This window comes from Corvus cornix, chromosome 3 (assembly GCF_000738735.6).
Source record: "Corvus cornix cornix isolate S_Up_H32 chromosome 3, ASM73873v5, whole genome shotgun sequence".
NCBI classification, from domain to species: domain Eukaryota; kingdom Metazoa; phylum Chordata; class Aves; order Passeriformes; family Corvidae; genus Corvus; species Corvus cornix.
Genome location: NC_047056.1, coordinates 27610538 through 27627045, shown reverse-complemented (window position 1 = coordinate 27627045; position 16508 = coordinate 27610538). Strand labels below are relative to the sequence as shown.

General features: G+C 40.9%; 1 protein-coding gene across 7 annotated transcripts in view; it reads right to left on the bottom strand.

The window, feature by feature from the left end:
* TTC7A (tetratricopeptide repeat domain 7A) overlaps positions 1–16508 on the bottom strand; it is a 172116-nt gene that overhangs the window by 92248 nt on the left and 63360 nt on the right. For all 7 annotated transcript variants that reach the window (XM_039568241.1, XM_039568242.1, XM_039568243.1 and 4 more), the window contains 3 exons: positions 16072–16189; positions 9804–9861; positions 6373–6445 (listed from right to left, as the gene is read on the bottom strand). In XM_039568241.1, the coding sequence (XP_039424175.1) occupies positions 6373–6445; positions 9804–9861; positions 16072–16189 (249 nt within the window). The remainder of the gene's footprint in view (positions 1–6372; positions 6446–9803; positions 9862–16071; positions 16190–16508) is intronic.

The window sequence follows — 16508 nt, the reverse complement described above, 5'->3', positions numbered from 1 at the left end:
GAACACATTACTGTTTCAGTCCTACATTATACCTCAGAAATAAGAACAAATAGAGTAATTAGAAATTCTGAAGAAGTTCTACTTAGGCACCTTCTACTATCAGAACAGTCTGCCAAAATTAACAGACTGCACTGCTTCAAAAAAACCCACACATTCTAGAGAAAGAAGTCTGCAGCATTACTAAATCACTGCTTATAAACAAGAGCAGCAGACCTGATCCAATCAACCCCCTCTTCCTTTGGCATGGTGATTCAATGCTGTAAACAGATCCACTACAGAGGCCCAATTCTCAGCCCCATTTTCTAGGATGGGTGGCTGGCTCTTCACCTGGGGGTGAGCATTACACACCTCTGCTGCATTTTGTCTCTCATAATGGCTGTACAAAGCCTTTCATGATTTGGATCACGAACATAAAAATTAAGTTTGAACGTTCAAGGGTAAAAGAGTCAAGATTTAAAATGCTGTCAGAAAAAGAAATATATTTTCCAGCAGTGACGTAAAGAGCAGTCCTGACAGTCACAGCAGCAGCATGTTATTAGAACCAAGTATCACTTGGCAGAAAACTTAACACCCATAATGAATGCAAGTATATCACATGCTCTTTGTGATCCAGTACATTATTTAAGTGTACTGTTCAAAAGAGAACTTCTTAGCAGATTTTCTTTTGTTTGTTTAGCAGTATGTTTTATGCAGAGGATTTTCTTTAAAATTCTCTAGTGTCTGAAATTACTGTTACATAAATTATTTCATGTCTGTGGCTCTGGAAATCTGCAGAAAACAAAACATAAAAGTGTATAAATTTCTTTTTCTCAGGTATGCTTTCCTGCTCCTTCTCTTAATGGATGGAGAATGTAGTTCCTTCTTTCCTACTATGAGAACTTCCCACCTAGCAAAGCTTTGCAGACATTCTTCTACCCTGGCATACCACCAGTGTCAAATTCCCACCGCCTCCACAGATCTCTCACAAAAACAAGTAGAACATAACTAAGGAAAGCAACAATTACACTGCCTGCAGCTACAACAGAGGTTGTTGATTATCTAGATCTAGGTGTGCTTCTGGGAGCAGTGTATATTCTGTTCACAGGACAACTTCATCCTAATGTCCAAGTGACATTTCTCTCTCGCTGTGCACGCACGAGCCATGGTACTTAACTACTCTATTACTGGTGACTCCATGCAAGCCTGGAAATCAGTGTGACTGCTCCAGACATAACCCCAAACTGGCATCTAGCCTGCAGCATCAAAACTGCTGAATGTCCTGGCTTGGATTCAGGTTGGGATATATGACTGAGTGCTCAGCTTTAATGAATTACTGCTTGTCAGTGGAGCTACTTTAACCACATGTGTTATTAGAGCCTACTGCAAAGGTAAACATGTTGGCTTAAATCACCCATGTTCCCTCAGCAGCTTACTAGAACACATTTTCATACAATGTAAAAATTCTAGCAATGACAAGACAACTTGGAGGCAGGATGAGACACTGGTGAGCCCAGACCTGCCTGTCCACAAAGTTCATCAGTAGATATACCAGAGGTATATAGATTTGATGTGCTAAAACAAAGCTGCTGTCAAGATTTCTTGCACTCAGGGCTAAAAACCCCTTCTATTTTTTCCCGTTTTTCTGTCTCAGACTACACAAGTATTCATACAGAAAATACAAAAATTCATTAGAAGAAAAAGAAAACCTGCAAACCAAACAAGTGGAGGAGACTTGGAGCAACCTGTTCCAGCTGATCCTGCTTTGAGCAGGGATTGAACTGGGTGATCTCTAAAGGTCCTCTTCAAACTATTCTATGATTAAGACTTGGGAATGGGATCCTAACTGGCTAGTATAAATCAGACAAAGAATAATCCTTGCAACTACTGCCTTTACTGGGGGACTTCAAAATTGTAGCGGTACTTGACCTTACTCGCATGTGAATGTGTACACTGAGACTTTGCTTTGTGTGTTGCCAAGTGACTTAGGATCAAACTGCAGGTAGGTCCATAGCCCTAACAGAGACCTGCCATGCAAGCTCTCTGTTGCAACACACATGAAATAAAGCTGCAAAAAAGGGAGTTGTGATCACTCCTGCAAACCTGTGTCTGCTGGACAGGCAGCCACATACTGCTGAAAGAGATGTCACCTAAAGTAATTCTGTTCTGTAGCATGGGGCCTGCAGTGGTTACATCTCATTTCAGTGCTTCCCTCTAGTACCATCAGAGTCACAGGCAATGGCTGGTTTTGAAAATTAATAATGCTTCCCTGGTAGCTAATTTATTAACTCGGGTCCAAAAAGATTCCTTAGTCCTGTAACACAACTGTACAGCCTCCACGGTACTGCTGCATAATTAGAAACAGTGGACAAAAATAATATGAACTCCATGCCTTCACAGAAAGCATTATGTGAAACAACAACCTACAACAGACCAGATGCAATGAAATACAAACTAAATTTCTAGATCAACAAAAGCAAGATATCTGGCAGCAGTCAACGCAAACTTCTTTTGAAAGATGTATTTTTATTTAAGTAACTATATAATTTGAGAAAGATGGAAGCGGGCACCGCAGATGGCACCCTGAAACATCAGGGCTTTATCAGAGACAGGCTGCCACTTAAACATTCCCTCCAAGTACTGAACTTTAAAATAATCCTATTTCAGCTGGACTGCAAGTTCAAGTGGGGCCTGCAATTAGAAGAAGTTACAGTTCCCTGATTTCTCATTCTGTTAACAAATATATCACATGTTTTGTATGGCACACAGGTATCTTCACATTGCACTGATTAGGAAGCAAAGATGCTGCAGTAGGCCAGAAATAGCATCTTGCAGCATTACCAAAATAATGCCACAGTATGGATTGTTTAGGCTGCCTCTTATATAATTGGATTTATTTCAATAATGCTATATGTTTCTTTAAAAACAATGCTGGTATGTCACAATTATAGGTATAAAAAGGAAAACAGAATGAGTGTAAAAAATACTTCCTAACAGTAGAACGCACTTGGATATTTTAAATGGTAAATGAAACAGGAACTCTTAAGAGGAATTTTCAGGCCTTGTAATTTCACATCAGTTGACAGTTACACTTAATTAACCATTAAACCTACCCACTCCATCTCTTTTTATAGCATGGGAAGGAGAAAGTTTTACTGACTGGCAAGAGCTTTCATTGAAAACAGACTTGCTACAGTCCACCAGAACCTCAGGAAAGCAGGCTTAGATACATCAGTGGGTTATTACTTAGCTCTTCCTACAAGCCACTCTTGATCACCAGAACAATCTAGGCTAGGACGTAGGCAGAAAAGCAGCATGTTGCTGTTCAGCAGAGGAGGCAGTAGCTGGTCTGGGAAAAAGACAGGCCAGAAATACCTACATCCAAGCAGTCACTGAAAGAAGCACCTCTTGATACCTCCTAAAAGAGCTCCTCTCCTGGGGCAGAGACAGCAGTCTCTCCTTCTTGAAACCAAAATAAAAACCAGGGAAAGCAGGTAAAATACTTTCTCTGGTCTCTAGAATAATGTTTATCTTAGCTGTACATCCAGACACTCTGGAAGGAAGCAGGTGTTTTCTGGATAGTGCCACTTGGAAACTTGAGGTCTGTTGGAAGTCCACAGGAAATTGGTGAGACTTCCAGTGCTCAGCTGCTGACCCTCACCCACCTTTCCCTTCCCATTTTCATGAAAAGAAAGCTTATTAAGTATTAAAATGGTATGAAGCCTACATATGTTGTTTTTACATATCCAAACTGATTTACATGGCATTCAAGGTCACAAACACCATCACCCCCCCAAAAAGGGAATCAACACCTAAAATTAACAAGAGTGCTGCTGACTCTCTAGAGTCATTTCCATAGAAACCGGTCTGCTAAAAAACAAGGCAATGCATTAAAATCAGTGAGCTTTAAAGTGTTCATTCTACCTTGTTTTTGCTGATCCAAATGCTGTTACCACAGAAACAGGAGAAGCAGCTGAACCAGCCGCTGGGAGTCGGGAGCTACAAGTCTCATTTGTCGCTCAGCTCGGCCGGCTGCCAGCCAGGCGCTGCAGGTGGAGATATCCACTGCAGCAGATACTGACCTTGGCCTCCTGGCACTGCAACTCGGGGGGGGGAACCAGACTGAGACCCTCCTTACAGAACAGGTTCTTGTACTCTGTATTTGGCTGAAAAATGCACTAAAACACTCTGGGGCTATTGCAGACCCTCCAAGTCTTCCCAGTGACTCCCGTGGTCTTTAAGACACAGGCGCACACATAAAGCTCATCATCGGTGTTTTTTATCTTGGTTGCTGGTGGTTTCAACTGCCAACCCTGCATGAGCCTTTTATAACCATTCCTCTTCTTGTCACATCCTCATCTCAAGTCAGAGGGATGCTTATGTTTTTCCATTTCCCCTTTCCCTTGCCCAGTGGTGACAGAGACAAGTGCCATTGGAAATATTTTACAACCTTCCAAGGAAGATGAATTGCTCCAGCTTTGCTTGGCACTCCACTGGTCAGCTGCCTCTCTTGCTTTGTTCCATGAAAACACTCTCTTATCTATGCAAGCTGATACCTATATTTTTCAGTGCTGGGTACAGTTACCTCATTTATCGACTCTGACCATGGAAACAAAAAGGCCTATTTGCTGAGAAAAACATTCAGGTATTATATTGTAACCTACTATGTAGAAAAGGCCTGATTTATCAGTATTATAGCATTGCCTGATGAAAGCCCTAACTATGATGTTCAATAGTTAATGCAATCTATCAAAAAAGGTATCATTTATCTTCCAGTTAATCAGAAAGAGAATATATTAGATACTTTAAATAATTAAGGATATTAAAAATGCATTACCAAATGTTTATCATTAAGTAAACTGGCAAAAGAAGAGTAGGATATTTTACAGCAGTCTAAAAATAAAGATGTCTCAGGTATCTCGTCTCTGTCCAAGCATGCGTTAAAGATTTATATCTCACTTGATGGGAGAAGAGCAGGAGCACCATTGCAGGGGTCAGGCTGACACTACATAATACACTGAGATCATACAGCTGTGGGAGCAGAGGCGACTGGTAGAACATCAAGGATGAGAACACACAGGTGAACTAGACAAAGAGGAAAGTGAGCATGGGGACAAGAGACTGAATGGAAAGAACAGGAGAGAAGGGAAATGAAGAAATAAGACAGATGAAACAACACTGGAAAGACAGGCTACAACCAGAGAAAAAGAAAGGGTAATGACTTAAAATGCCAGTAACCATGAAAACAAAACCAATGACCACAAAAATCTTGATTTTATTTTTCAGGATAGCAGCTGAAAAGCTGTAATGTTTTTACTCATGGCAAGAAGCAGAAGAGGCAGCAGATCAGACAGTCTCCCTATGAGGCAAAAGCTATGAGAGAAAGAAGGGTAGCTGGGTGTTTTTTAATGAAAGACCCTGAGCAAACTGCATCATAAAGCAGCCAGCAGGCAGATGAGAAAGTTAAATAAGCCATTTTAATTATCCTTTCTTATTGCAGGCTCACAGCACACTGCTCTCATTATGAAAGGGTTACAAAAGTGACATTATCAAGAGGGTGCTCTCTTGGAACAATTAGTTTAACCTAATGAACACACAGCTCCCCTAATTAGCTCAGGAAAGTAAGAAAGACCCAACTGTTCAACTCTGCAGTGGAGACTAAGGAGAGAAAACTGCAGCAACAGAAGGCCTGCCAAAGAAAGAAACTCCAATGATGAAATTTCAAATCTAGCTAGAGAGGTATTTAAAAAACAAAAGCCGCTCCAATAAAGATTTAAGCTTTGAAACAGAAAGGAGAGAGAAATAAAACACCCCAATTTTAAGAAAAAGGGGCAGAAAAATAAAGCACAGCGCAAGTGGTTTGGGGTTTTTTTCTGAAAGGCAATGCAGAGCATTTTCTGATCAGCTTCATTTTTATGAGTTAACACCTGCAGCAGCATTCAAATGCCAACTAATCCCACTCGCTGCAGAGCTCCAACACTCGTCAAAGCCGAACGTCAAACGTGCCCAAGTATGGAATAAAGCAATCCCAGCGCGGGGAGCACGATCTGGCATGAGACGGAGTGGGGCAGTAACGGGAGAGCCTCTGGAGCAGGACACAGCGTGACACCCGGGGAACAGGAATAAACACACCTCGCTCATCCCACACACACATGGGTGCTCCAAGACTGCTCGGGGCTTAGAGCTGAACCCACTCGCTAGGGAAGGCCATTCCACGTGCTACAGAATTATTAGTTTTGGAGTAAGAAAAAATATTTTACATAAACATATTCTGATTGCTTGTTACCGGTTACAATGCAGGAAGGAAGGGACCCTGTTTAGCGAGCCTGGGTCTTGTTCAACTGGGCTGTCCTTCCACCCTCCCATGACTCCGTGATTTCCAATTATTTCACATACCTGTCTGACAAGAGCCAGCTGCAGTGACAGGTAGAGGATGATTTGGTGATCATCGGGGGCCAAGTCACGTGCTCTTTAAGGACGACAACACAATACAAAAAGAAAAGTGACTGTTAGATTGCACTTTGCAGAACTCCTTCACCATGAGTCACAAAAGCACAGAACAAAACCCAGTCTTCCCCCACAGAAAACTAGTCCAGTAATGGGGGAGCACACTGAAACTAGACAAAAAGCAGAACAGTGCTGGCCTGGCTAAGCCAGAATCCCAGGAACAAGTATGAGAAACACAGCTGCCAGGATGTTATACAACTTACATGCTCCTTTATTAAATGCCACCTAATATTTTGGAACTTGGATAACTAATATGGAAAAAGTAGCTCTGAGCTCATAACAAACCCATCAAAGCATTATTTTAAGTAATTTAGGTGATGGATATAGCTGTCTAACTTGTTCCTATACTGCCACTTTTCAAACATTAAGAGAGGGTTAGGTTAGCACTGAAAAAAGTAGTCACTCTGAGCATGTACAGGACCAAAGATGCGGAGCCTGTGACAACCTGGTGCTCAAACACACAACACATTCTCTACCCTGCAGCTTCTAGTTTAACTTTTGACAGTAGACTCCTAATTTGGAAAGGGACACTGAGGGAGGAATGATTTGATGACAGGAACTGCGCCTGGACCAAACCCAAGGCCCTTACTTCTCAAGCCTGGGCTCTGAGATATTACCTTCCAGTCCATAGCAGGCAGCGGGCACTGCAGTGAAGGGAAGCCCTGGCTAGTGAAGGCTGCAGTGTCTCCAGAACCATATTTGCAGGCCCTCAACGAAGTCTTGTGCAAAGCAGGCAACAAGGGACGGACAACCTGGGCAGAACTGTCCCCTCTCAGACTATGCCAGGCACGAAATTGCAGCCTGAATTTGGTAGCCTGTGGAGAAGCCATTAACCAAGGCAATGATGCAATAGTGTCTTGAGGAACCCAACCTAGGAGGAAAGGTGGGGCACCAGCTCATGCCATCTGGCAGCCCAGTCCAGGAACCAGTGGATTCTCCCCTTCTGACTCACAGAGCTCACTCATAGCTCTGCAGCACAGGGAAGTCATTTCACATGGGAGAAATGGGGAAGAGGAAGGTCCCTCATAGCCAATTAACATTCCTGACCTCTTTCTGGGCTGCGTTCCAGGACACCAGGGAAACCTGCACCTGCATTGCCAGGCCCAAAGTGAGTACAATTAATGTCCTTATGAGGGAGAAATGACAGGCTGACAACACTGGTGGCTAAAACCCATGCCAAAACTATTGATTTGCTAATAATAAACAAATAACAATAAAAGAATTACTTCAGGGAACAAACCACACACCATTTTAATGGCAGTCACTTTTCAAACGCCATCTTGGCCTGTGAGCAAGAGTATGTTGAAGCTGATTTTTATAACTAGTGTCTCTAGAACAAATTAATTTACTACGGACTGAATGTGTCCTGTAACTTTAGAAGTCAAGGTGGCACTCATGTTCTGAAGCAATGCCAAAGACATCAAGGTGCAATCAGTACAGGCAAGTCACTAATTTCTCCTTCCACTTCAAGAAACAAACAAAAAAAAAAATACCCAAACAGCCACAAAACCCCAACGAAACAAACAAACAAAAAAAACCCCCAAAAATTGCAAGCAACAACAAAACTTCACAAGTTAGAACCCAGCTTTGTCCTAAGGTGTTAGACAGGGTGAGCCACCTCTTTACAAAACGTCTCTTGCAAAACCTTCAGTAGCCTCTCCAGCAATAAATAACATGGGAAAGTTCACAAGAATATAGCAGATGAGATTAATGGTGCTTTTGGAAAGAAACAAAGAATTGTCACTTTACTGCTTATTTTCCTCAGAAGGAATTAGAAAACATTTGATGCAATCTTCCAGCTGAAAAGGCCCCTTACAAAGATGACTGCAGGCCAAACCATGGCCTGAGAGATCATACATGTTCTTCAAAAGGAGGTGAAAAACAAGGAAGGTAAAAAAAGATAAGAAACCAAACTTAGGCATTTAGAAAAACACTAGTAATCAGCTCACTGTCACATTCCTGTTGGCTGCGGTTTGAGTAACTAATGTTTGGCTAGAAGCTTGTCTGCCTCCTAGCTAGAGTTAAGCTACCATGAAACAAGCCAAAGCCAATGGGAAAGGTCAAAGGATTAAAAAAAAAAAAGTTTAAAAGCAGTGCAGCACCACAGTTCCTTAAAATTTGTCACTAGTTAACGTACTACGCTGGAGTCCAGAAACTTGCTGAACTTAAAAGTACACTCCTGATCCAAACAGTGAATGAACAAATGGCTTTTAAAAATTCTCTCTCAGATTTCCATAAAGTAAATATCCAGAATTGTATCTGTGGTTTCAGCTCTTGCACTCACTACAAAACCAGTTTTAAGACAAACATGTTAGGCTCCTTGTTCAGCATCAGCAAAACAGCTGAGATCCATTAACTTTGTTCAACTTGCTAAACCTGTACCTTGGGATACCAGAGATCTCAAATTTTCTTCACTTCTGTAATTATGACCACAACTCACTCACAATTAGATATTTCAGCCCAAGACATAGACCATACAAGCTTCCATTTAGTTGCCATTTGTAGTCTGTAGGCATCTACATTTACAGTAGGTTGTAAATTGTAAATATAATTGTACAAGTGTAAATAACTGCCTGAACACCACCCAGTGTATTTTGGGTGGTGTAACTTAATCATAACAGAGTCAGGAAGCTCACACCTCACCTCTCTACCCCACAGAATGGACAAAAAAGAGTATTAACTCAAGCAGTTGTACTTGAGGTCTCAAGTGTAGCTGCACAAGAGCATAATTCACAGTTGCTTCCAGGGTGGAGCCATTGTATCTGTTCCCCCCACAAAATACAGGGATGAAGGAGAGGTGAGTGGTGCATGTTTTGTACCCTCTTCTTCCAACAACAGCTCACATAAACACTCATTAGGACAGCAATTATCCTCTCCCCTAGGTGCAGTGGTGCCAGGTCACCCCACAGCTGCCTACACCCTGATGGCAAAGGCACTTTCCCACCATGACGGAAATAGGATTTTAAGCCTGCTTCACACAGGAATTGAGACAAAATTAGCTTTCCACGTTTGCCAGCTGGCATGATGTGAGGAAGCTGCATCTCCCAGCACTGTAGATCTCACTGCAGCTAATTTGGGGCTAAGGTTATTTCTGTAAGGTGGCAGAGCAGTACTCTTACCTTGGATATTCAATCAAATAATCACTGCATTTAGCCATCACAAAAATGGTTTTGACAGACTACTGCTGAAATCTAATGAACTGTTTTCAAACTTTCCAGCAAGGAAGCCTTACACAGAGGAAAAAGAAACATAAAAAGAACAATTTTTCTGAATTCATGCAAAAAATACACAATACAAGCATCTGCAAGATTCCTACTCACCTCTCCAAAGTCTGAAGTGCTTTCTTGTTTAATTCATCCTGAGTGCCCTTCAGACTAGCTGTAGGACAAGATACAACACAATTTAAGAGTTAATTCAATGTTTCAGATTAAATAAATAGACGTATAGAGTATTTCAAACTGGGAGTGTAAACACTGCGGAAATCTGCATGTGATCATTTCGACATGAATTCTCTTCATTTTTATTAAAGATGTTTTAAGTCCTTCGTTTGAAATACTGAAGCATTTTTTATTTACATATGCCACTGAAGGGGGCTGGGAGAAGGGGCCATCCACTAACTAGATACCAAGAAGGTAACAGGCCCTCAGCCAGGCTGGTGCAAATGCTAAAAGCAGTAACCTGCAGCACATTCTGACTCAGATACAGACCACCCCCACCACCACTGCCACATAGGAGGGTGGTGCACGTTGAACAGGGAACACCAGCAGCCAAACTTACAGCTCTGTCACAAAACACCACCATCTCTGAGACCACAACAGACATCTAGGTTACTTTAGATGTGGCATTAGCCACTAATGCCCTCCTTCCATGCTTCTAACTACTTGACCAATGGATCCTGCCCAGTATGCTCACTTATGAATGTATAAATTAATTCCTACCTAAAACCAGAAAAAGAAGAGAAGACTCAAGCTCTTGTTATACCTGGGTATCGTAAGATATCATCATCAAGATCAACAGGAACAGAGGAAGAGCTTAGAGGAACATGGCCTTCTGAGATCCAAAATATCTGGAAACCCAGTGATGGTTTTTAGAAATGCACTGGCTGTCTTGTTCTGGTTCTTATGTTTACAGATTTTGTATAGCAGTTGCTTCTTGTTCTGCCTATCCTCAAATTGAGAGCTATTGATCAACAGCACATGGAAGTGATGAGTAGTTAATCTATCAGCAAACACCACCCATGAATATATCTGATTTGATACATCAAGTCAGTGTATGCTCCAAAATAGAAAGTTACTAAGTAGTATATAATAATGCAACAAACCCAGCAAAATTTAAGTATTCTTAAAAGCTATTAAGAAGAAAGAGATGAGTTCTTCTGCAAGACCTGCAAAGGTAACCAGTTTCTTTGGATTCTGCAATATGTCAGCAAGTGAAATTTTGAAAGTAAATTATTTGCTGCAGCAGCTATAGTGATCAGACTTTTTTTATTCCTACATCTTCCAACAGTTCTTCAAAACACCAGGTTCATTTGGGGGGAACAGCAAGCTTCAGGATTTCCTAATCATAAAGATCAAACTTTGCTTAGGCCACAAAACCTACTCTATGCATTAAAAACTAATCCCAAAATGTGTATTTTAAAGAATAAATTTAAACACATGGACTTTCATGCAAAATGCAGCATTTATTAAAAATACATCGCTCTCAACAGCCCTTCAGTCCGTCTACTGCAAAATACTGGGAAAAGGTAACAAAGGAAAAAAATTTACAAAAAGAAGAACCAAGATTGATGTAAACAAAAATACCTGAGACACTGGAAAGGATTTGATCATACCTATAAACATCCCTACAGAAAAAAATCTGACATTCTGTTTCTCAGGAAAACTACAAGATTCTTCATTTAAGTTACAGAGCAATTCTGAAGATGTCACACAATAAGAAAGACTGAAAGAAATGTTACTATTTGTCCCTCAAATTAAACACCAAATGGAAAAGCTACAACTTCTAGCTTCCACCTGTTAAGACATTTGACTAATGTTCAGCTTGCAGTCAGAAAGAACACAAAATATACTATGGAAATGAAGTGATTACAGCTAGTCAGCTTTGCCTCTGCATTACTGGGAAACAGCATGTGACTCTCACCTCCCACAATATGGACTGCATCTTCAGCTACCATGAAGCTGGAAATCTGGTTGTCCATCTCTAGCTTTGTGTCTGACACGGATGAACACACTGAAACTTGTGTTTGACAATACTGAGCACTGATGCTGCAAGTTAACTATGCATTTACAGGACCTTTACCACTAAGGGAGATAAATGAGGGGAAAAAAAACCCCAACAGTGGAAAGTGACTTGGGGAGAGATGCATAAAAAGAAGCTTGGCCATCAGGTCAAGGGAGGTGATCTGCTCTGCTATCTGAGACCCCCACCTGGAGTGCTGTGTGCAGCTGTGGCATCCACAACACAAGACATGGTTCCATTGGAACAAATCCAAAACAGGGCCATGAAAATGGTTAGAGGGCTGGAAGACCTCTCCTATACAGAAAAGCTGAGAGAGTTGGGGTTTTTCAGCCTGAAGAAGAGAAGGGTCAAAGGAAGCCTTACTGCTACCTTTTAATACTTAAGGGGTTTTTAACCCCTTTTAACTCTTTATAGGCCCCTTTTTAGCAGGGCCTATAGTGATAGGACAAGAGGTTTAGTTTTAAGCTAGAAGAGGAAAGATTTAGATTATATACAGGAAGAAATTCTTTACTAGGAGGGTGGCAAGACTCTGGAATAGGTTGCCCAAAGATGTTGCTGATGCCCTACCCTGAATTATTCAAAGAAATCTGCAACCCACTTATATCACTGAAAAGCTCTCACTTCAGACAAAGAAAAGCTTGCACTAAGGAAACAGAATCTGGTAGGTCTGATTAAACTTCTAAAATTTATGTTCCATTCTCCCAGGTTGATGACACCAAAGAATTCTTCGGTCCCTACCCAACTTTACCTCCTGCAAGCATGGCTGCTGCAGTTCCATCAACTGAAACAAAATATGACTTATTACTTAGATTAAAAGCTGGAAAAGCAGTCTGACCAATGGGAGAGTGGCACAGGGGAGTTTCTGAAACCTGTAAGACACAGTACTTTTGCAAATGTCACTTGAGCAGCCCAAGATTTATTTTCTGAAGCACTCTGGGTTTTTAAAGGGGCTTCAGCCTTTCTAAAATGCAACAGGTTCTTCAGCAATATTTTGGTATGTAAATACAAAGCTCTGAAGTCACATTTGAAAACAAAGGAGGACAAGTTCTGTCTTAGCAAAAGCAGTTAAAGCACATCAGGAGTAGTGAATGCATGGAATGAAACACAGTGCCAAGGATCAGAATCAACACTACAAACAGGGAGAGAGGAATCTAGATCTTATCTTGTCCAATGGATTGAGCACCCATTAGCAGCTGAAGCACAGTCAGGTCTGTTTATGTAATACATTTGTTTTGTGGGAAAGAATTCAATTTGTAATGTGTGAAACTGCTCCTTTATGTGAATCACAACTTAAGAAGTGGGGATGACAGATAAATGGACTTCAAAAATACACTTCTGATCCAAACTAAAACACTGACATGCACGCACCCTTTTGCAAATATCACCGAGTTTCAGAAACTATTCCCTTGTGTTAAGACATCTGATATGGCACAACATACAGTTTTAGCACCCAGAATTATAATTAAAGATTGCATGCACTGGTATTTCCAAAAGCAAAGATTCTAAGTTTGTTCACTAATAATTTATTCACTTCTTAGCGAACAAATGGGGGGGGGGGGGGGGGTTAACATTAACCAGTGCTGTCAGTACACTGACTGTTAGTAAAATCCACAAAGACTGATAGGATGAGTTTCCAATTCAAGTCCCTGATCCATGGCCTTCTACCAAAATTTTAAATGAAAACAGACATACAGAACACTCATCTCAGAAAAAAGAATGAGGGACTGTTAAATCTAAAATGATTTCACAGTTTGTGTGGTGGTGATGTGAGATAAGAAGAGCACTTGTATTTCACGATACAATTCTCAACCTAGTCTTTCCTCTTTAGCCTTTGTTAAATTCATCTCACCTTTCCCTGCCTTCAGTGAATTCTTCACCAGACCTAAGGGAGGAAAAGTTGACAATGCAGCTTATGTCAAAACTGGAACTACGGGAGGAAGAGGAGCAGTTTGCTTTTGACATTGACCCACTGGAAACTTATCTGCAGAAAATGGACAATAACTACAAACAGGAGGCTTGGGCTTCTAAGACTGAGGCAAAAGTGGCAATGACTTCCCCTGAGGACACATCTTTCAGCTACTTCAATGAGACTTATTTCAAGAAACATGTAATTAGACATTAAGAATAAGGAAGCTATCCAGCATAAGTTTCAAGAAGTCTTACTTCCTCCAGGAGCTTTTTGCAAACCACAAAGAAAAGGCTTTATACAACTCCTCAGTGCCTTTGTCACACAGGAGGAGAAATAATCACTAAAAGGTTATATTAAATAAGAAAGCCTAACTTGGACGGAAGGCTGTAAGCTTTAGAAGGCAATTGGTCAAATGTTTCTGAAACACTTAGCTACCATTGAAAATACTGATTGACTGAAAGTCACCTCAACTGGAAAGTTATTGGAATCACATATACGTACACACAGATGTTTGACTTGTCTGCATATGTCAGTAAGAACTGGTATAAATACAAGATTGACAACATGAGGCAGGATTACATCACGGAACTGCTGTCTTTCAGCATGTTCTAGCTTTGCTTCCTCACTGTCATATGCTATTTTTTAACAATGCTAATGAAAAATGTCTTTCTAGTGCAAATTTGACATTTTCCAGTAAAACACAGTTCCATATTCATGACCATCACATGTACACTTTTGAAGGACTTAATCCATTTTATTAAAATATAATCTGAAAGATGGAAATACACTCTTCCTATTTCCCTCAAATAACTGAGTGACTTGCCCTATTGCCTTCAAGGCTAGAGATGCAATGAGAAGGCAGATACATTCCGCTGTTCCAAAACATCAATCAGAGGCTAATCTGAAAACAATCCAAGGCAGTTGTTGTGAAGACTGTTTGTTTTACATAAAAAAGGACACAATATTGAACTAATCTCTTGAAAACTGAAGAGACATCCAGAAAAAGTTTCCAACTCATATTTGCTGCACCAAAATATTTTTAGAGCCAGAGTACAGCATATGCGTCTCCAACTACATTCTTTAGAAACCACCTTCTTTTCATACTGATGTTAACAAAGAGATTTTAAGGGGCTAACAGAAAACCTATCTCTCAAAATAGTCTCTGGGGTCTTGTATAGCTTTAGAACAGTTTAAACAACATCTAGGCAAAATGCCCTTAAAAACTAGGCTGTTAAGCAGAACTCTATTCCTAGTGGACTTAAAATATATATATAAGAGAAAGTTCAGGCTAGGAAGGACATACTTTTTGACATGAACTTTCTAGGGAGAACTATTCTGAGACAGAGAAATGGAGAACTGGAGAGAGCTGCGGTGCCTGTTAGCCTCCAGGATGAAAAGCAGTTCTCAGAACAGCTGATCAGACGTGGCTGGCTGAAAAACTACACCAACTTGTGCTACTGAAGAGCACAAAAACACTTTCTCATACACATGCCTTGCAGAATTCTGGTGTAAGTTGCAAGGCCAGCATAGTCCATGACAACATAATAAAGTAATTTTAGCTTTGATTCTTTGCTGGAAGAAGTTGGTTTGTTTATATGAAACCTACCCAACAGAAAAGCCATTGCTTGCATGAGGGCAGGACTGCCAAAATGATTAGGAAAACACACAAGCTCAGCCATTATTCAAAGAAACTGTGTTAGAAGGCCTCCTACCTGTGTTAGAAGTCACAGAATAAGCAAAGACTGTTCCCACCTGTGAGCTTGATGAAGGTCAGAGCTAGAACTCTCCCAAATACTTCAAGCCCTTCTGACTACAAAGCACTAAATCTGCAGGAGCCCCTTGGCCACTCATTCAAGATCCAAGTAAGCAGCATTGAAATAAAATACTTCTTAGATTCAGTGGTCTGTTTCTAGTCAGCATCCACACCAGTGAGGTAGGTATTTTTATCTTGTTTACTTCTAAGTAGAAAAAATAAAAGACATCACAGAGAGGTTGAATCTCTGTGGGGACTCAGTATCACGCCAGGAACTGCAGTGAGGCATTTCTGACTCCAGTTCTTGGATTGTATTTCTTTCTGATTTATGAGTGGGTGACAAAAATATGAAAATAGATGGAAAGTTTGACTTCTTCTTGTGTAAATAAGTGAAAGAAATGTATTACAAATATTCAAGTAAAGCACACCAAGCATTGTCAGCTACACTCAGATTATCACCCCCTAAGTAATGACCTGCATTTCTTCCTTTACCTAAAAACTTCACTTTTATTACCACAGGAGACAGTTCTCTGAGCAAGTGAACAGTTCCCATTTATCTTGCAATCCGATTGTTTTTCATGTCTAGTCAGCACTGAAAGCAGATTTTCTGATAGATTTCCATTGGTTGCACTGAAGACTTTGAACAAATGCTCTCCATACAACACACTTGACAAACGAGGTAACTCACCATCAGTAGCTTGAAGGCTGTATGTCAGGCCCAGTGCCAGGTAACCCTTTGCTAGGGACTCTCCAGCATCCTCACCCAGGTCTATCACCATTTTAGCAAAGTGTTCTCCTTCTTCCAGCTGCAAAAGAGGTAGGTTGAGACTTACAGGCATTTCTCTCTACTCGCTTCGATAAAACGTGCCATTAAGCTTACCTGTAAGTGATCTGAGAGCCATTCACACAAGGGCTTTCAGTGATCCCAGTGAACACTCAAAAACGACGATGCAGAAGGTCAGATTAGCAGACCTTGGTGCAGAGTTTTGAGAAAGGTTTGGGTTTTGCCACCCAAACTCTTTTCAGATGTTTAAGATCAATCAAGGGCACTATCTTATTTTATAGTTCCCTTCAGGCTCCCTTCAATCATGCAACCTTAAATACAAATGCTGGATAAGCTGGACT